The sequence below is a fragment of the Gossypium hirsutum genome, chromosome A09, assembly GCF_007990345.1.
Source record: "Gossypium hirsutum isolate 1008001.06 chromosome A09, Gossypium_hirsutum_v2.1, whole genome shotgun sequence".
Lineage (NCBI taxonomy): Eukaryota > Viridiplantae > Streptophyta > Magnoliopsida > Malvales > Malvaceae > Gossypium > Gossypium hirsutum.
The window spans coordinates 65,715,317-65,732,190 of NC_053432.1; the positions used below are offsets into that span (position 1 = coordinate 65,715,317).

Here is a 16,874-nt window from a genome sequence, read left to right on the forward strand (position 1 = left end):
TGTAATTTTTTTTGACAGAATCTTGCTGTATTTTAGATATTTTAAATTATTGCAAAATCAATAAATTAAAACTCACTCATAACAAGATAAATTTGTGTTTTTAATGTATTTATTTTTAGTTGATTATTGAATAAAATATTATTAAATTTAAATTTTTATTATCAGAAATGAAGCGGGTCTACTGAAATTTAAAATCATACAAATAGGGTATAACCTATTGAACAAACTTGGCTTAATCAATTCTTTGTTTTCCCTTTCGCTTTCCGCGTCAGTTGCTTTTCATTTTGCTACTCCTTTTCCTTTTAATTTTTTCAATATTTTGGCTTATTTCCCTTTCAAGCCCTTTCCCCTCTCCAACTTCCATAATTCCCATTAAATTCATTTCCATTCACCATCTAGAATGATTTATTTCATGTTTAACTAATTTCCCTTTTAGCCTTAGTCCGGTTATCTCTCTAAGAAAGTAATTGTGAGATATGAACTCATACTAAATACTTCACAAGTCGATATTTGCTATCTCTCCGATATATGGGATAGTACAAATTCGTCCCTTAAAGTTGATTTGATTTCAACTCAAAAAGCACGCGTTGGGTTGGAATCGTTTGGCGTACAATTGGGAAGTTGAGTCGACTGTGTTGTCTTTAAAATTCGCTAACAAATTGGCGTGTTCAGGTAGGAAAAGCTAGTTGGATTCCGTCAAGGGAGATAATGATTGGATTTAAACGATCCAAACGGTTGAGGCTGTTAATTCGAGTTGGGCTTTTTAGATCGCAAGGCTATCGAAGTCTTAAATTACGAGCACATGTCACGTGGTTAGAAACTCAACAAGGGTCGATTTGCAGGTCATACCGGAACCAACTACAAGAGAAAAAGCTAGTGGGTTGAGGTGTCCTTAATCGTTATAACCAACTTATCGGTTGAAAGGAAAAATCTTCTTTCAAGGATTGGTTCAAGTTCAGGGTGTACCGAGACTAAGGTTAAGCTTTAAAATAGTTTATTTATCTATTTATTTTATTTGCTTAAGTTTATTTTTACAATTTCAAATCTGTTTTCATTTTATTACATTACATATTTATTAATTTTATTTACTCTATCAACTTAAACCCCATTTTTTTTTATTTTTTTCAGCTTGTAACGCATAGGTCGTGGGCATGATTGTACCGTGACAATAATTCTGGTCACGAGAAAAAAGCAAAATTGAATAACCAGTCATTGTGGATTCAACCCTACTGTTATATACTATTATTTAGTGTTATTTTGTCGTAGGAATTTATATTTGGTAGTTTCGACGTCCATCGCCTCAGTATCATGAGATTCAGAGACCTACACATATTGCACATGGTGAGTTTCAATTTTGATATTCAAGATTCAAGACTTTCATCTTTGTCAATTGAGTCAAGACCTCGTTAGCTATTTAATTATTTAACGGGGTTTATACCATTAGCTCCTTAATATGCTTATAATGAGGTGCAACCTCTTTGATGGTTAAATTAATTATTTTTTTTAAATCTTTTCATATTTTAAGTAATATTTCATGTGTTAAGTATTCCTTCAATGTTTTTATTTTTTATTTTTACAATCTATGTATTAAGTATTTTTTGACGAATTTTAAGAAACCTTTCTATATTTTAAGTAACATTTTATGTATTAAGTAATTCTTCAATTTTTTACAAATTATTTACTAAATTTCTAATAAATCTTTTTAGTGTTTAAGTAGTGCTTCATATATTAAGTATTTTTTGTCATTTAAACTATGTAAGTAGATTATTGAGTTTAACCAATGAGAGAAACAAATAAGAATTTTCAAAGTAAATAAAATAAGAATTATTAGTGTTAATAGAGAAGATAATTGAATACTAGAGGGAATTAAAAAGACTTGTGTGTTGAGAGAAATAAATTCGGAGTATAGACTAAATCATAAGAGTGTGAAAAATTTTGGGGTAAAACTGTGAAAATTAAAAGTAGAAATGATTAAACTAAATTGAAGGGAAAAGGAAAAGATTAGAAGTGTAATTATACCAAGAGAGTATCATGAACCATGGATGGAATTGTAGAGAAAATTGAAGGGTGGAATGATCATTCCATAAATAGATAATTATGATAGAAATCCTTGTTTGTGAAATATAAACCATTAGATGGTATTGGAAATTGAGAATGAAATAGGACCGTTAGATTAAAATGATGATGGATAGATTTTTATATTATATTTTAATATTTTAATTATTTATTTAAGTAGATTTTATTATGGAAACTTGTAGAATTATCATCATCATTCTCTCATTCTCATGCCACTCACCATATGTATAAAGGAAACATTTATTTCCTTTCATTTTAGTCTTTTTTTTCCCACCATTTTCAACCATCTCAAGTTTGAGTTTTTCAATTTTTTTCATATATTTTTAGTAAAATCAATAGAATAATCCCATAATAAGCTTAGTTTCATGTTGAGGCAACTGGCGCTCATGTAGGGGAAAGAAATTTAAGTTCAAGTGAAATTCTAAGAGTTTAAGGTAATATTTTCATGAATTAGTGAAATGATCATGTTTATTTTAAGTAAAATTGCATGGAAATGATATTTAGTCATAGTTTTGATATTAAATCTTGTGTATATGTGATATGTTAATGAAGAGAAAGAGAAAGTAAGTGATCATCCAGGTGTTGACAAAAGGAAGGAGATAGCAAAAGAGTGAACGGAAGAAGAAGAAAGCTCATCCAAGCTTTTTTTGTGTAAATACCTCAATAATTTTACTTTATCTAATTTAACCTAAGTGTATGTAACACCCCTTGTCTGACTTGATCATCGGGTCCGAGCAACAGGATGCCACATTTGTTGCTAAAGTAACTACAATCAAATACATCATAAATAAATTAATCAAACATTCAATCATATCATAAACACATTCACATTATGATACACAATTAAATTCGAGCTTAATTGAGCTTACGAAAGCTCTTTTGTAGACTTTAGCATGAAAAAGAACCAAATTGTAAAGTTTTCAAAATTTTAGATCAGGTATCGATACTTTTGAAAAGGTATTGATACCCCTTTTAAACTTCAATTTTAGAAAAATCATTTATGTATCATTGGTATCAGTACCTAGCATATGGTACTGATACTTCTTATATAAATTATTGATACTAATTTTAGTACTGATACTAATTTGCGATTCTGTTTCTTTTTGTAAAACCATAAAAATGTTTAGAGTATCGATGCCTTTGTAAAGTATCGGTACCATGAATAGAGTATCGATACTTTAGTCAGGTATCGATTCTATTTTGGCAATCTGTTTGTTGAAAAACGATTTGAAAAATGCTAGGTATTAATACCTATATCAGGATATCGATACCATAGTGCCAAATATTTCAAAAATCTCCCATTTTGGTCCCTTATCATGATTAAATGATGTTTGAATGATGATTATGCTTTTTGATTAATTTGGCATGTTAAGCCATCAATTGAACCATTTGAATTGGTTATGTTGAATAAAATGTTTTGAAAATGATAATGTTTATGATAAATATGTTGTGTTTTAACTTATTCATGTTATCCTCTTGAATTGGTGGCTTTCACTTGGTAAGATGACTGTGTCGTGTTGAAAATTGAAGGCATTTTAGTAGGATTAGGTGTAATGGTCATATATATAGCAAAAGGTGAATACTTAGATGATAAGGTTGATTGATTAGTTATACATCAATTGGTTGTTAATTGGTTTAGTTGAATGACCTTATTTTTGCTGAATGTGGATGAAAACATGTTTGGAATGAATAAGAATTGCTTAATGTAAGTACTGAATATGCATTTTGGAAAAATAGGGAAAACGTCGCGACAAGAAGTCTTTAACGTTGTGATGTCGATCGATAATGAGTGATGTCGTGATGTGGCTCACTATGATGAATCGCCACGACAAGGAAACTTAAGGTCTTAACTTCGATCCAGAAGTTTTAAAAACTTTACAATTTGGTCATTTTTATATTAGGGTTAGCAAAAGAGCTTTCTTAAGCTCTTTTGAGATCCAGATATGTTTGCGTATCATGTTGTGAATAAATTTTAACGTTGAATTACATGTTTAATTGGTCGGAAAGCATATTAATGCCCGTAGTTGCTCCGACAACGATCAGAACACTCAGTGACTTGAACCTAATGATCAGATCGAGCTAAGGGGTATTACATAAACGACTATGCACTTCGATGCATTACAGTGATAAGCACATTCCTTCTAGTGATTTTAGTATTAGTTTCACATATCCTACTAGTTTTGTTGAGTCTATAGTGGGCAAAACATAAGTGGTAAGTGAATCTAATGGTGAATTGGTAAGTGATATAAGGTATGAACATTTGAGTTACCTAATTTTTGAAGTTTATTTAGTTCTAACTTAATATGTTACATTTATTGTACATACATGTATAAATTTAATATTACAAAAGTAAGTTTAATTCTTGATGTACTTAACTATCACAAGCTTAACACGTTATTTTTCCAACGTGTAGGTAGAGGATTGTCTAAAAGCTTTTCATCGAGGGTTTGACATTTACACATATCACCACTTCACAAGTCCTGGAAAAGAGTATGAAATCAAACTTTTGGTGTTATTTTATGGCATGTACATAGGTATTTTTAAGTCTATGTAGAATGATGCTAGTGAATGCATTTTGTATAGTTTAAATATTTTGATGGCCTAATGGATTTAATTGAATTATGCTTTGAGGATACGATGAATTACATGGTTTTTGAGGTGTTTTCATGGACTCGAATGATGGGTTTATGTATGGAAATGATTGGAATGTGTTTGGAGATGTTTAGAGTTGAATTTGGAAATTGCAAAGGTGTTGTCAAGACACACCCAACTTGTGGTTGTGACAATGATGGCACTACTCCCCTTCTCTCAAACAATGAATTAGTGCCTAGATGTGACATCCATTGCTCAGGTTATCTATTTAATCTAGGTAAGGGGTGTTACAAAGAGAATATAAACCAAATCTACAATTGTGTGCATAGTACATGACTAGTAATTAAATTTAACCAAAATGATTTAATTACTACTGTTTGGTTTTGGTCTAAAATTTCAAAATTCGAAAATTAAAAGAGGCTAAAATTGATCAAATATTCAAAAAGTGTGGGAACTAAAATTGATCAAATTAAAGTACAAGGACTGAATCCACAACTGTTGTAAAGTATAGGGACTAATAGCATATTTCAACCTTATGTTTTTTTTTTTTGATTCAATGGTTGAAATTAATTGTACTTAGATCTAAAGGTTAATTTAAAACATACCTTTCCTCATATAAGATGACTTGGTATCTCAAGTCAAAGGGCTAATTTTTGTACAGTGGCCATGTGAAAGCTTATTCCAAGACACTTAAGTGGTTCTATCGAGTGAAGTCCTCATAGCGAGTCATGTTTGGTGAACTTGTTTTCAAAACATACATCCATTGTTATCCTCATGTATCTCAGATACTTGAACCAATAAAATTGGTCGCATACAACCAATGCATGAAGGCCTGACATATGTTAGTCTCTAGTCAAACTTGTTTGTAGGCTGGGCCGAATTAGGTTCGGGCCAAGCTCATTCTAAGTGTATACAATTTGAACAACTTGATTGTTATTCGTACTAACATAAAAGAAAACCCTTACAATACTACTTGTTAGTATGCGATTTTGCTTTATTAATTCATATATCCCAAGTGCAATCCAATTGTCATTAAGGCATCTATTCTATTATCTCCCAATTGCACTGGTGGCAATCTTACCGGCTTAACTTAGTAAAATGTAAAGAAAATTGAAAAGATTGAAAGTTATAAGAGTAGAAAAATAGAATGATTTCATAGATGTGCTTGGTAGAATTGAAAGAAGAAAAAAAAAAGTAATTTTCTTTTTTTTTGTTGTTAGGTCGAGTTGAAATATGAGAGGAAAGAAAACAATACTTTTAGAAAATGCATAATTTTAAACTAATATATATTATATATATTTAAAACTTTAACATATTATATTTATAAAAATATTATTATTTATTAATTAGGTAAACTATAAAAATAATCACTTTGATTTTAATTATATTTTAGTAACTTAACTTTAATTTATAACAAAATACTCACTAATATTATTGATTTATAATATTTTAATCATTCGACATTTAATTGTCTTTAGCATCTTTGTGGCTTCTAAAGTTTTAGTTGGCCAAGCTCCCTTTGGAAGCCGAGAATGGAGAAAGAATAAGAGAGAAAAATAACAGGTAAAAAAATAGAAAGAAAAAAAAATGTTTACATGAAAGGGAGAAGGAAACAATAATAAAAAAATGTTGTTAACAGTTTGTTAATGGCACTAAACAGTTTAGTAATTAAATTGTTAATGAATAATTATTTTATAATATTTAATAGGTAAAACATAATTTAAATCATACATAAATCACTAAATCCATAATTTATCCTTATGTTATATAAATTTAATATGCGAATGTTTTAGCTCCAATCAAGACGAAAATTTTTATGGTCAAGTTGTGACAAACATATGTGGCTCATGCCACTCTGGTTAATCATTGTTGAATATCCGAAATAATATAAGGTGGAGTGCAATTATTTTTTTTGGTTGAAAAATCGAATTAAGAAATTTGCTGAACCTCTGGTTTGACTAGGTACATTGGATTATTCAACAATGTTGAATAATTATAAAACATGTTAGTAATAATTAAGAAAAAATAAAATAAAATATAAAAAATAAAATAAACTATGCAAATAGTCACTCAATTTTGATAAAATGATGAAATAATTATTAAACTTTCAACTCAATAACTAAATTTAAAAAAAAAAATAATAAATCACTCGCTCACTAATATTTTTAGTTGCTTGCTATATTGAATATGAGCAGCAAAGGTCATAATTTGAAGGGAGAAGGGAAGGACGAGTAGAAAAAAAAAAAGAAAAAGGGAAATTTGGGCTGGGCTGGGCTGGGCAGTAGAAGAAGAGAAGAAGACTGTTTAACCATTTAACACTATTTTTGGCAAAAAAAAAAGTTATTTTAACCTTTTGTATTGATAATCTTTCAACCTTTGAAATAACCTGTTGTATCAAAACCGCCTCAAAATCTGATGGGTTTCGCGATGATTGGGTTGGTCTCGGACCACTAAATGACTCCACCGTGCTACTCATGCTACTCCTCGCCGTCTCTGCGAGTTCACTTCCGAATCTTCATAATTGTCGCCCGTCTTATGTAACCGGTGGTCGTTGGCGACAAAGCCTTCGTTGTTTCGACGATGATCACGGTCCATTCCCAAAGCAGGGAAATCGGAGGAATTAAAAGGGAATTCATTTTCGCTTTGTCTCCACAGAGGGTAATCGCCACCACATCGTAGGCTCGAGCAGCTTCTTCAGCCGAATTGAAGGTCCCTAGCCAAACCCTAGTTTTTTTCAAGGGATCTCTAACCTTCGCTGCAAATCTTCCCCATGGTCTTTTTCTTCTTTTTCTTTTCTTTCTTAAATTGAGGCCATTTAACATGACAACTAGGATGCCAACGTGGCCAGTTGAATGACAGGTCAGCTTTCCATTACAGATGTAATGGAAAATGGTTGTTTGTGGCTGGTTTGCTATTTTTCTAAAATTCAGTGACTGAATTGTAACTTTTCAAAATTTAGGAACTGTTTTGTTATTTTAACCTAAGTTTAGTGACTATTACTGTACTTTACCCTAAAAATAATTTTAAAAAATTTATATTAAAAAAACTAAAGATGGAAATAATGCAAAATATATATTTTTTTAAAAAACCTATTTTTCTGTTAAAAAGTATAAAACCAATACCGTAAAAATCAAAACAATCCAGTTTGATTTTCTTTAATATTTTACAATTTTAAACCGCTAAATCAAGTTATTCAAGTTCAGCAGATTCAACCCACTGATCCAGTCTGATTTTTTTCAAGGAAATGTTTGGACGTTCAAAAAGAGAAAAGTAGAACAACATATCAAATAAGGGGATTCATTATCCATTAAATGTAAGGTGAAAACTATAATATGTGACGTCCATGAAATCCTCTTCCATGGCAAAATGACTTGGGAAAACCCAAGAATCATAAAAGAGCAGAAGGATCAAGCTTATAACACATATGGATCACCCGGTTCGACCTAAGATAAATGGTTCAGGATGCAAAACGCTTACCAGTTAGCATCCTATAATTGATAAATGTTAGAATTTCGGTTCTTCTTATTGATATTCTTAATTTTGTATTCATGGAAGTTTGCCTACATATATGTCATTTCGTTCTTTGCAGTCAAAACAAATACATGGCATGGAAGGGAACTCACTGATTATCTCCACAACAACATAGTGATGATAAACAAAAGGGGAGCTCTGAATCACGATGAAGTTTTGCTTCCATCTGATGTCAGAAGCACCTTGTATAAATCGGGACGTCGATCACGAAACACACCCCAGCAACTTCTTTTGGATTTGATTTTGTCAAGATCAAACTGTGCTATGAGAACTGCTTCATCTTTGTCATTAGCAGCTGCAACGATTTCCCCAGTTGGTCCTGGAATGGAAACATTGATATTTAGACTTATTCTGGACAAAATAAAGTTGATGAATATAATATGACTAATCGCTGAAGAGAAAAGAATCATCAAATTCATACCTGCTATGAAGGAATTGCCGTAGAACGTAATCTGACTCTTCCCATGCTCTGTCTCAATTATTTCCTTTCCAATGCGGTTAGAAGCTACCAGAGGTACCTATATAAGCATGATATCCGTTAACCCTTCCTCCCTAAATTTCATAACAGAATAATAATCGGGCTGGTTAAGCCCTTGATTACAATCAACAGATACATAATGTCTCTAGCCAACATAATTATCAGATCACAGGAAATGAAAGGGCAATCAAAATGTAAGCAGGAAATTTGGATTTCAAAGATCACATCATAATATACCACGAAAGCAACAAAAAAGTTAGTAACATTGAAAAGGAACCTTTAGTTCACCAGTCTTCTCACTTACCACATTTGCACCAGCATGCCCTTGCATCACTCGCTGCCAATGCTCACGAGAATCAAGTCCTTCATCTTGTGGTTCAGAGCCAATAGCCGTAGGGTAAAACAATATCTCAGCACCTTGCAATGCCATAGCACGGGCAGCCTCTGGATACCACTGATCCCAACATATTGCTGACATGCAAAATCAAGCAATAACTTTATGTTGTCTTCCGCATATTGGTTTTGCAGGTAAATTGATGAAACAAACACACATTTCTGCAAGTAATTTATGTTGCCAACACATTCTAGCCCCAGAACCGAGACTGTAATGGCAACAATATAAGGTAACCATACATTGGCTCATTCAAGTGACAGACGAAACATTTTGTAAAAAATTTGCAGGCTTCACAATATCAAGAGAAGAATTGTCTAAAAGGAAAAGGAAAGGAAGCTCTAACCAACTCCAATCTTTGCAAATTTGGTCTGAAAAACCTGTTATCAATGGCATCCATATGTTAAGTAATAAAGACAATTGACATAAAAACTCGAAGTTTATGAAAAATGTTAGCATCAGAGGAACTGAGGTTTTACTAAGTACCTACCTTAAAGCCCGTATCTCCCGGATTAAAGTAGAACTTTTCCTGGTATCCTAAAAGAAGAGGGTGGAAACTCGATTTTAATAATCAAAGCCAAAATCAAAATGAATTATATCATATTGAAGGTGTAAAGCATTAAGTTTTCTAGAGACCTGGTCCATCAGGTATATGAGATTTCCTGTACAGTCCAAGATCAGTACCATCAGCATCAATGATAGCTACAGAATTGTAATGGGCATTGTTTGCCTCTTCAAAGAAACTAACTGGCAGCACCACACCCAACTCTTTTGCAAGTTCCTGCATCCTGAAAGCGTATAGTAGACAAAAACAAGTCGAATTGAGTAAATAACTAGAATCTGCAATTCAAAGCAAGTTTAGTTGTTCTTATTAAGAGAAAACAAGGCATTGGAGCAACCAATCAACTTCACTTTAGAAGTCAGTCAGTAGGCAGTGATTTTACCTTTTAATGGTAGGGTGGTCATTATAAGGCTTAGCACGCTGAAAGAAATCATCCCTTTGTGCTTGACAAAAGTAATAACCCTCAAACAGTTCCTGAAGACACATAAATACACAAGAATAGCAGCTAAACTAAATCAAATACGAAGGAATTAATCAGTAGAAAAAAATTGAATCATTTGGATAGCTTACTTCTATTATACTACCAATTACAGAACCTCAGATGTATTGGAGAAAATGAGAGAAATTAGATAGTGACATTAAAATTAGAGTCATGAACTATTCAAATTTCCATTTTGGAAAGCCAGTATTTCGCAACTGTAGCATTAAGGAGCTATCGCTGGTCCATTAAGAAGACTCAATAGCAACACTACCTTAACAAAAGCTGTTTTCCAAACTAATTTCAAAATCCCTGTCTACATCAATTTACTGGGTGCAAATAATTCTCCTATAGTTTACCATGTTCTTCGTTAAAAGCAGTTAATGTACAAATTTATCTTGATTTTCATTTAACATCACAATCTGTTTCTGGTTCCTATGTTCTAACTGTTGAGAGGTATGAATTTTTCCTTCCATTTTTCTTTTCTGTTATCAATTTATTTTCCAGCCACTTAGCATCATTTAGTTATGGCATGCATTCAATTGTTTCTTTTAACTGTTCAAGCATATTGTTCAGCATTTGCAAGATAGATAGTGTATTAGAGTTGAGGAGTGGTAATAATTTCATCAGCAATAAACAAAGCCAAAAAATAGAAAAGAAAAGAAATTTTGGTTTAGACTAAAAAAGCATTTACTAGACACAATATAATTGAAATACCTCCCAAAAATAGAAAAGAGAGAGAGAGAGATCATCTCTAAGAAAAGGCTGAAAACATTATGAGTGCCCAATTTTATAAAATTGAACAGCACATACCTGAATAAGAATGATATTTGCTCCCTTTGCATGAGCAGCCCTAACCAGTCTGTGTAGAGGAGAGTCATTTTAAGTTACTAAAGAGAAGGTTACCAAAAAGCATGGGGAAATGATGCAAAATATCACAATAAATTAGAGAGTAAAAGTAGAGTATGTTACACACACACACAAAAAAAAAAAAAAAGACAACCACAGCCAAACAAACGATGCCCCACTACATGAGGAAAGCTGCATGGATAATATTTCATGATCATGCTCCATTTATTTCTTTCCCTCCCTGTCCAACATGGCATCCTCTACTAAGTGACTTCTCTTATTCAACACTTAAGAGGTCTTTGCCTCTCACATCTGAACTTCCTCAAATGTGTTATCATCAATTAGCTCTTGATGGATATAAGCCAATATTTCTTTACATTTTCATCTCCACTAACCTCAAATTTGCATCACGCATAAAGCACAGATTCAATAAAAAAAGGAGCCACAAAACAACTTAATTACAAGTAGTGACTTATACAAAGATGAAAGTCAGATCAATACAGTTCAAGTATTTGCTTTATATGACTATGGTTTAACAAAAAGGGGTTTTGAAACTCCAAGGAAGTAGGGAAAAAAATCCTAATAACACATTGACCTCATACATATGCTTCTGAAGCTGCTCAGGACATACACACACAGTGTGTGTTAGACACTGCAAGCAGACAATATCTATGGGATTAGTATATGCAAGCAATTGGGGCATTCAAGAATTTCTAAATACATACCAAATACGGAAAGACCTAGAACCGAGGAAAATAAGCATCAAGATTGCTAACAGTTTCCTTAGTTCAAGTGCAAAACTCCAAAATGGAATGAATCAAACACAACAATAAGGCAAAATGGACATGTATCCTAAGAAAAGATGAGATACTGGTTAGGGGAAATGTAGCACTAAGAACCGTGATAGTTATTGCTAATTAAGGCTAATATTAAAATTTGTAGATTGTGAATACCAAATATCCCAAATTTGGTGAAGAAATACGAAGAGCTAAAGTGAAATGTCCCATCCAAAATCTCTTCTTTTAAAACAGGAAAAAAAAAAGCATGTATCGGAAAACAGATGCCAAAAAATGATTACCTTTAAACCAATAAGCTAATGAAATTTAATTAGAGTTTTCCCACCAAAGCTGTGTAGATAAAAGCATACAGCCTTATGCTTATAAGTAAATTGAGGCATTCACTGTTGCTCAAAATGAATCATGAGAGTAACTATGCATGAAGAAACACCAAGGTAATAACATTAGCTTAAAAACCCAACAAAGTTCGAACTTGGACAGTTCCAATGAAACCAAAATAAATTTGAAAACAATTTATAACCATGAACAGTCTCTATATCCTTTGTTTTTCTTTTATCGGTTCTTCACCACATAGTAAATAGGCTCAATCTCATATAAGAATCAAACAAACAATTTACACCACAGTTCCAAATCTCAATCAAATAGAGACTAAAGGAAGAATTAACTAAAAGAAACCACAAAACCAATATGAAGAGACTTTTTAACAGATGAAAGTGGAAGAGTGGCAAAGCAAATCCAGAATATAGGTTTGATCAGAGAATACAATTCGAAATTAATGAAAGACCCAGAAAATCTAATCAAATGGGAAGTAATAGGAGGAGTAAAAAAGAAAAGAAACCTTTCCGCAGTGGCGAGATTGGTGGGCACATCGTCGGTGCAAGCGAATTGCAATGCTGAAACAACTACTTGCCTATTTCCCTTCTCCATTTCTTTTATCTCGATTCTCAATCCTCAAACCACAGCCGCCGAGTAGAGTAAAACTTAAGCAGACAGAGCAACACAAAAGTTCAACCACCCAGCTCTTATTTTGGGTCCCGCTAACTTTTTCCAGTGTAGTGTGCAGTATGCACCGCAATTGTTAATTTTTTTTTTGACAAAATTTACCCAAAAAAATTAATTTAAAACTTTAGAATTTGAAAACTTAAATTTTTAAGTAAACCAACTATATTTTAATTAAATTTATTTTTTAACATAATTAAATAGATATATTAATTTGAAATTTAAATAAATAAATTATAAAATTTCATATTTAAATCATTAATTTTAAAGTAGATAAATATAGTGTGAACTTTATTTTAAAATATTTATAATTGTAAGTTCAAATAAAATAATAAAATTACCTATTTAAATTGCATAATTTTGTTAATTTTAAAATTTTAAATAATGTTTATGTCAATCACTTTTCACAGTTACCTTTGAAGTTCACATATATATATAATAAAATAAAATATATATTTTGATAAAATTTAAGATTTAATCTTTATATATAAGAAATCAAAATTTAAAGTTAACAAGAAAAAACAAGATAATATTTTTTTTTCAATTTAAAATTCAAAATGCAACAATAACATGTTGATTAGATTGTTGAAAAGATATATAATTGATAAAAAATAAACATATAAAATTGACAAAATTTGGCAAAAAAATATTAGATAATAATTAAATTAGCATTTTTAAATTAAAAAGTAAAAAAAAATTGAAAATATTAAGTACTAACGCCTAATTCTCAAATTATAGGGAGAATATGACCTAATGGTGACAAACATCTTATATCACTATCACCATTCCAGCAAAAGAAAGAAAATTTTGGTTTAATGGTGATAAAGTTAGACCTTGAAAAAGCAAAGGGAGGTTTTTCAGGGGAAAAAAGTGCTCTATTATTTCAATTTCCATAAGCCTTGGATATCCTTCATTTTGGATTGTGTTGCCTCTCCCACCACCACTTCAACCAAAATGCAGACCATCACGAGGTATTACATAAAATGACCCCTTATCACCGAGAACGTAACCTATCCCCACGTCAAGAAAGGGTAGGGTCACCTCTTGCCGAAGATATTATCCACTGTGCCGGAGCAGATAAAATATGAGCAACCATCAAGGGGAGCTTTATGGTGGAAGCAGCCAGAGTATATCAATTTTCAAAAATAACAAAGACAGCATGTTTGGCAACTTTTTTGATGGTATGAAGTCTCAAACACCTTTATTTAGAAAAGAAAAAAACATCAGTTGGCATCAAAGATTCTTTAAAAGACAATGCAGAAAACCATGATTGGCATCGAGGTACATAAGAACACTACTGATTCAAACACAGACGTTATCAGAAAACATGATAAGCTGCTTTACAAAGTTTGTTTTATTTTTCAGTTACTTTGCACACGAACAGGGCATTGGGGTAAACCATTCATGCGATGTTCCACCTAGAGAATCCAATCGCATTAACCCCCATTTCAGGCCTCTTGCTTCTTGTCTTTAGAGTTGAGATACCATCCCACAGCAGCACCAAGGGTTGCAACACCAGCGAGAACCCCGTAGTTTCGGTACTTATCGGTTGATACTTTCTCAGCAGATGTTCCCGATGTAGAGGTAGTGCTACCATCGGTCGCAGCACCCCCTGAACCAGCATCCGGTTTCTCCTCTGGCTTGGGTCCCTGAAATGTTCCAACAGTTCTTTGAATGCTTGACCACTATTTCTTACACAAACTCAAATTTTCTGTCTACACATGATCATCACAACTTGAAGAAGGGAAGCAAATAACTAATGAGTAATGACCCTAATCATTAAACCATTGTGCGTCCTAGTTACTCACCAAACATGTACGAGTGTATAAGACAATGCATGGGCATGCAAAGTAACAAGTGTTTGTGCAAGTATCATTAACTGTTGGATAATATCTTGTGGGAACAAAAATGTAGGCTGAATAAGGATTGAAAAGAAAAAAAATTCTAAAAACTGTTTTAAGCATCTAATCCACACCCCATAGATTTCAGGTCAAGATAGATCAACATAGCAATGATAAGAACATACCTTGCGTGCAAGTTTCTCCAATTTCTCTCGCTCAGTTTTCTGCAACAACACAGCTTTTTTAATACATTATCAAGTCATAACAGAGAAGAAATAATTAAATACACTGGTTAAGGACATTTAGCAGAACGGATCAAAAGGAAGGGGGAAATAGAGTGGAAAGGAAGCAGAAGAGAGAGAGAAACACTTAACAGATCAACTTGCAACGTTTAATCACAAACCTCAATGATGCATAACATAAATATATACATATATATACCATTATGAAGTACAAACCTTGAGCATCATTGATTACTATGAAATCTATAATATTTTCCATTTTAAGTGCCAGAATGTGAACTCAGAAACCAATATTAGACCCTTTCAAAGATATTATTTACAATCCAAGGTAGTAATCCATGCCCTCTAAAATGGAAAGTTATCTAGTTCTGATGTGAGAAAAAGAAGAGAACAACAAAGATAACCATCGCCACATTTTACATATACTAGGCCAGCAAGTTATGGTGTCAAGACTCAAGAGTCAAGACCTTAGATATCTCTTCTCACTGCTTGGCCAAAAATGGACGACCCCATTTCAAGACCTTTGAACCTCCCTGTACCTATCTCCTAGAGAATATTATGACCATCATCAACTTATTGATAATCCCAAGTTGAATAAAATACTGTTAGGGAATAAACAACTTGACACTTCACAGGCCTAAAAACAATCTAGTAGGAACTAGGAAAATAGGAAATGAACAAAATGAAAGTGGTTTAACAAAAATGATTAATCATAATGTTAACACAACCTCTGAACTCTGAGCTCACACCAAAACAACGGTATTTATAAGAAAATGGTAAACGAAGAAAACAGGCAGAAAAGAATGAATACCTGGATGTAAATATTTTCAGCAGCCTTTTCTTCCTCACTGAGTATCTTCCCACTCCCACTCGAGAACCTACGAGAAACGTATCTAACAGCCATTCTGGTTGCCATAGTAGTTGACTATATAATACCTACAATCAGCATACCATAGACAATCAGGTAAACAAAGGGTATAGAACCAAAAATCTCGCATTACCACCATAGAGCCAAATTTTCTCAAAGCAAGGAGGTTATGGTCAAATTAAAACAATATAACCATGTATTCATAGAACTTAAAAAATCACATAAGCTTCAAACAAAGGTATCAAATAATGTCCTCAATCAAATCAAACCTCCAGGGTATGGAAACCTAAAGGACTTAACCATGTAAAAGTTAAAGCTAAAAACGTTCTAGATAACCACGGAAACTTCATTTCTAAGCATTTTAAACTAAAACCCAGGTTTTAATTCCATTTCATTTCTACTTTTTGCTTTCATTTCACTAATCCTACATAGCGAAGTCCCGCAAGGATTAAACCGAGATTACACAATTTATCAGATTAAATTATAAATAGACAAAAAAAAAATGTCGCAAAAAAAAATGCCCATATCTTGGATAAATGATCTAAGAGAGAAAAAAAGACCGAGTGACAACGGGGTAAGAGAGAAATTGCTTACGGAGCAGCTGAACTGAAACCAATGAGTCGAAAATTTGTTGTGCGAAGGAAGAAGGGTTTGTAGGGGATTTTAAATTGGGCCAAGGAAAGATCATCCCCTGTTACATGATATAAAAAGGATTAATATGTTGTTTGTCCTGAACTTGTTCAAAATTATCTAATTGATACTTGAATTTCTTTTACTTAGTTGGTAGCTAAATTTTTATTCTATTATTCAAATTGATATTTCCGCATTAACACTGTTAGTTTGTGCTTTGTGCTAACGTGGCACTAGTAATCAATTCTATAGTAACACATGGCAACCAAGGGTGGAGTTAGAAAATTTTTTGAATGGGCCGAAATAAAGTTATATATTTTTATGATAGTAAAAGTGAAATTTCACCATTTTAATAGTTTATAGAACTAAATCAATTTTTTCTCATTCTTAGGGAGTCAAAATTTAATTTTACTATATACAATTTTAATTTTTTTTAATTATAAAAGGACTAAAGGTGAAATTTTTCATTTTAGGAGGTTAGAGCCCTTGCTAGCCCCCTTGACTCCGCCCCTGATGGCAACCTTTCAGCATGATACGTAG

At 32.4% G+C, this 16,874-nt stretch overlaps 2 protein-coding genes across 2 annotated transcripts; both read right to left on the minus strand.

Moving 5' to 3' along the window:
* Positions 1–8,170: 8,170 nt before the first annotated feature.
* LOC107889178 (N-carbamoylputrescine amidase) lies at positions 8,171–12,869 on the minus strand. Its single transcript, XM_016813536.2, has 9 exons — positions 12,593–12,869; positions 10,922–10,970; positions 10,013–10,104; positions 9,705–9,856; positions 9,559–9,605; positions 9,415–9,448; positions 8,982–9,148; positions 8,621–8,717; positions 8,171–8,518 (listed from the first exon to the last, which is right to left on the minus strand). The coding sequence occupies exons 1-9, from the start codon at positions 12,679–12,681 to the stop codon at positions 8,343–8,345; spliced, it is 903 nt and encodes a 300-aa protein (XP_016669025.1). The 5' UTR covers positions 12,682–12,869; the 3' UTR covers positions 8,171–8,342.
* A 1,055-nt stretch (positions 12,870–13,924) lies between these two features.
* On the minus strand, positions 13,925–16,467 carry LOC107889179 (uncharacterized protein At2g27730, mitochondrial). Its single transcript, XM_016813538.2, has 4 exons — positions 16,299–16,467; positions 15,648–15,772; positions 14,780–14,818; positions 13,925–14,402 (listed from the first exon to the last, which is right to left on the minus strand). The coding sequence occupies exons 2-4, from the start codon at positions 15,750–15,752 to the stop codon at positions 14,202–14,204; spliced, it is 345 nt and encodes a 114-aa protein (XP_016669027.1). The 5' UTR covers positions 15,753–15,772; positions 16,299–16,467; the 3' UTR covers positions 13,925–14,201.
* Positions 16,468–16,874: the final 407 nt, after the last annotated feature.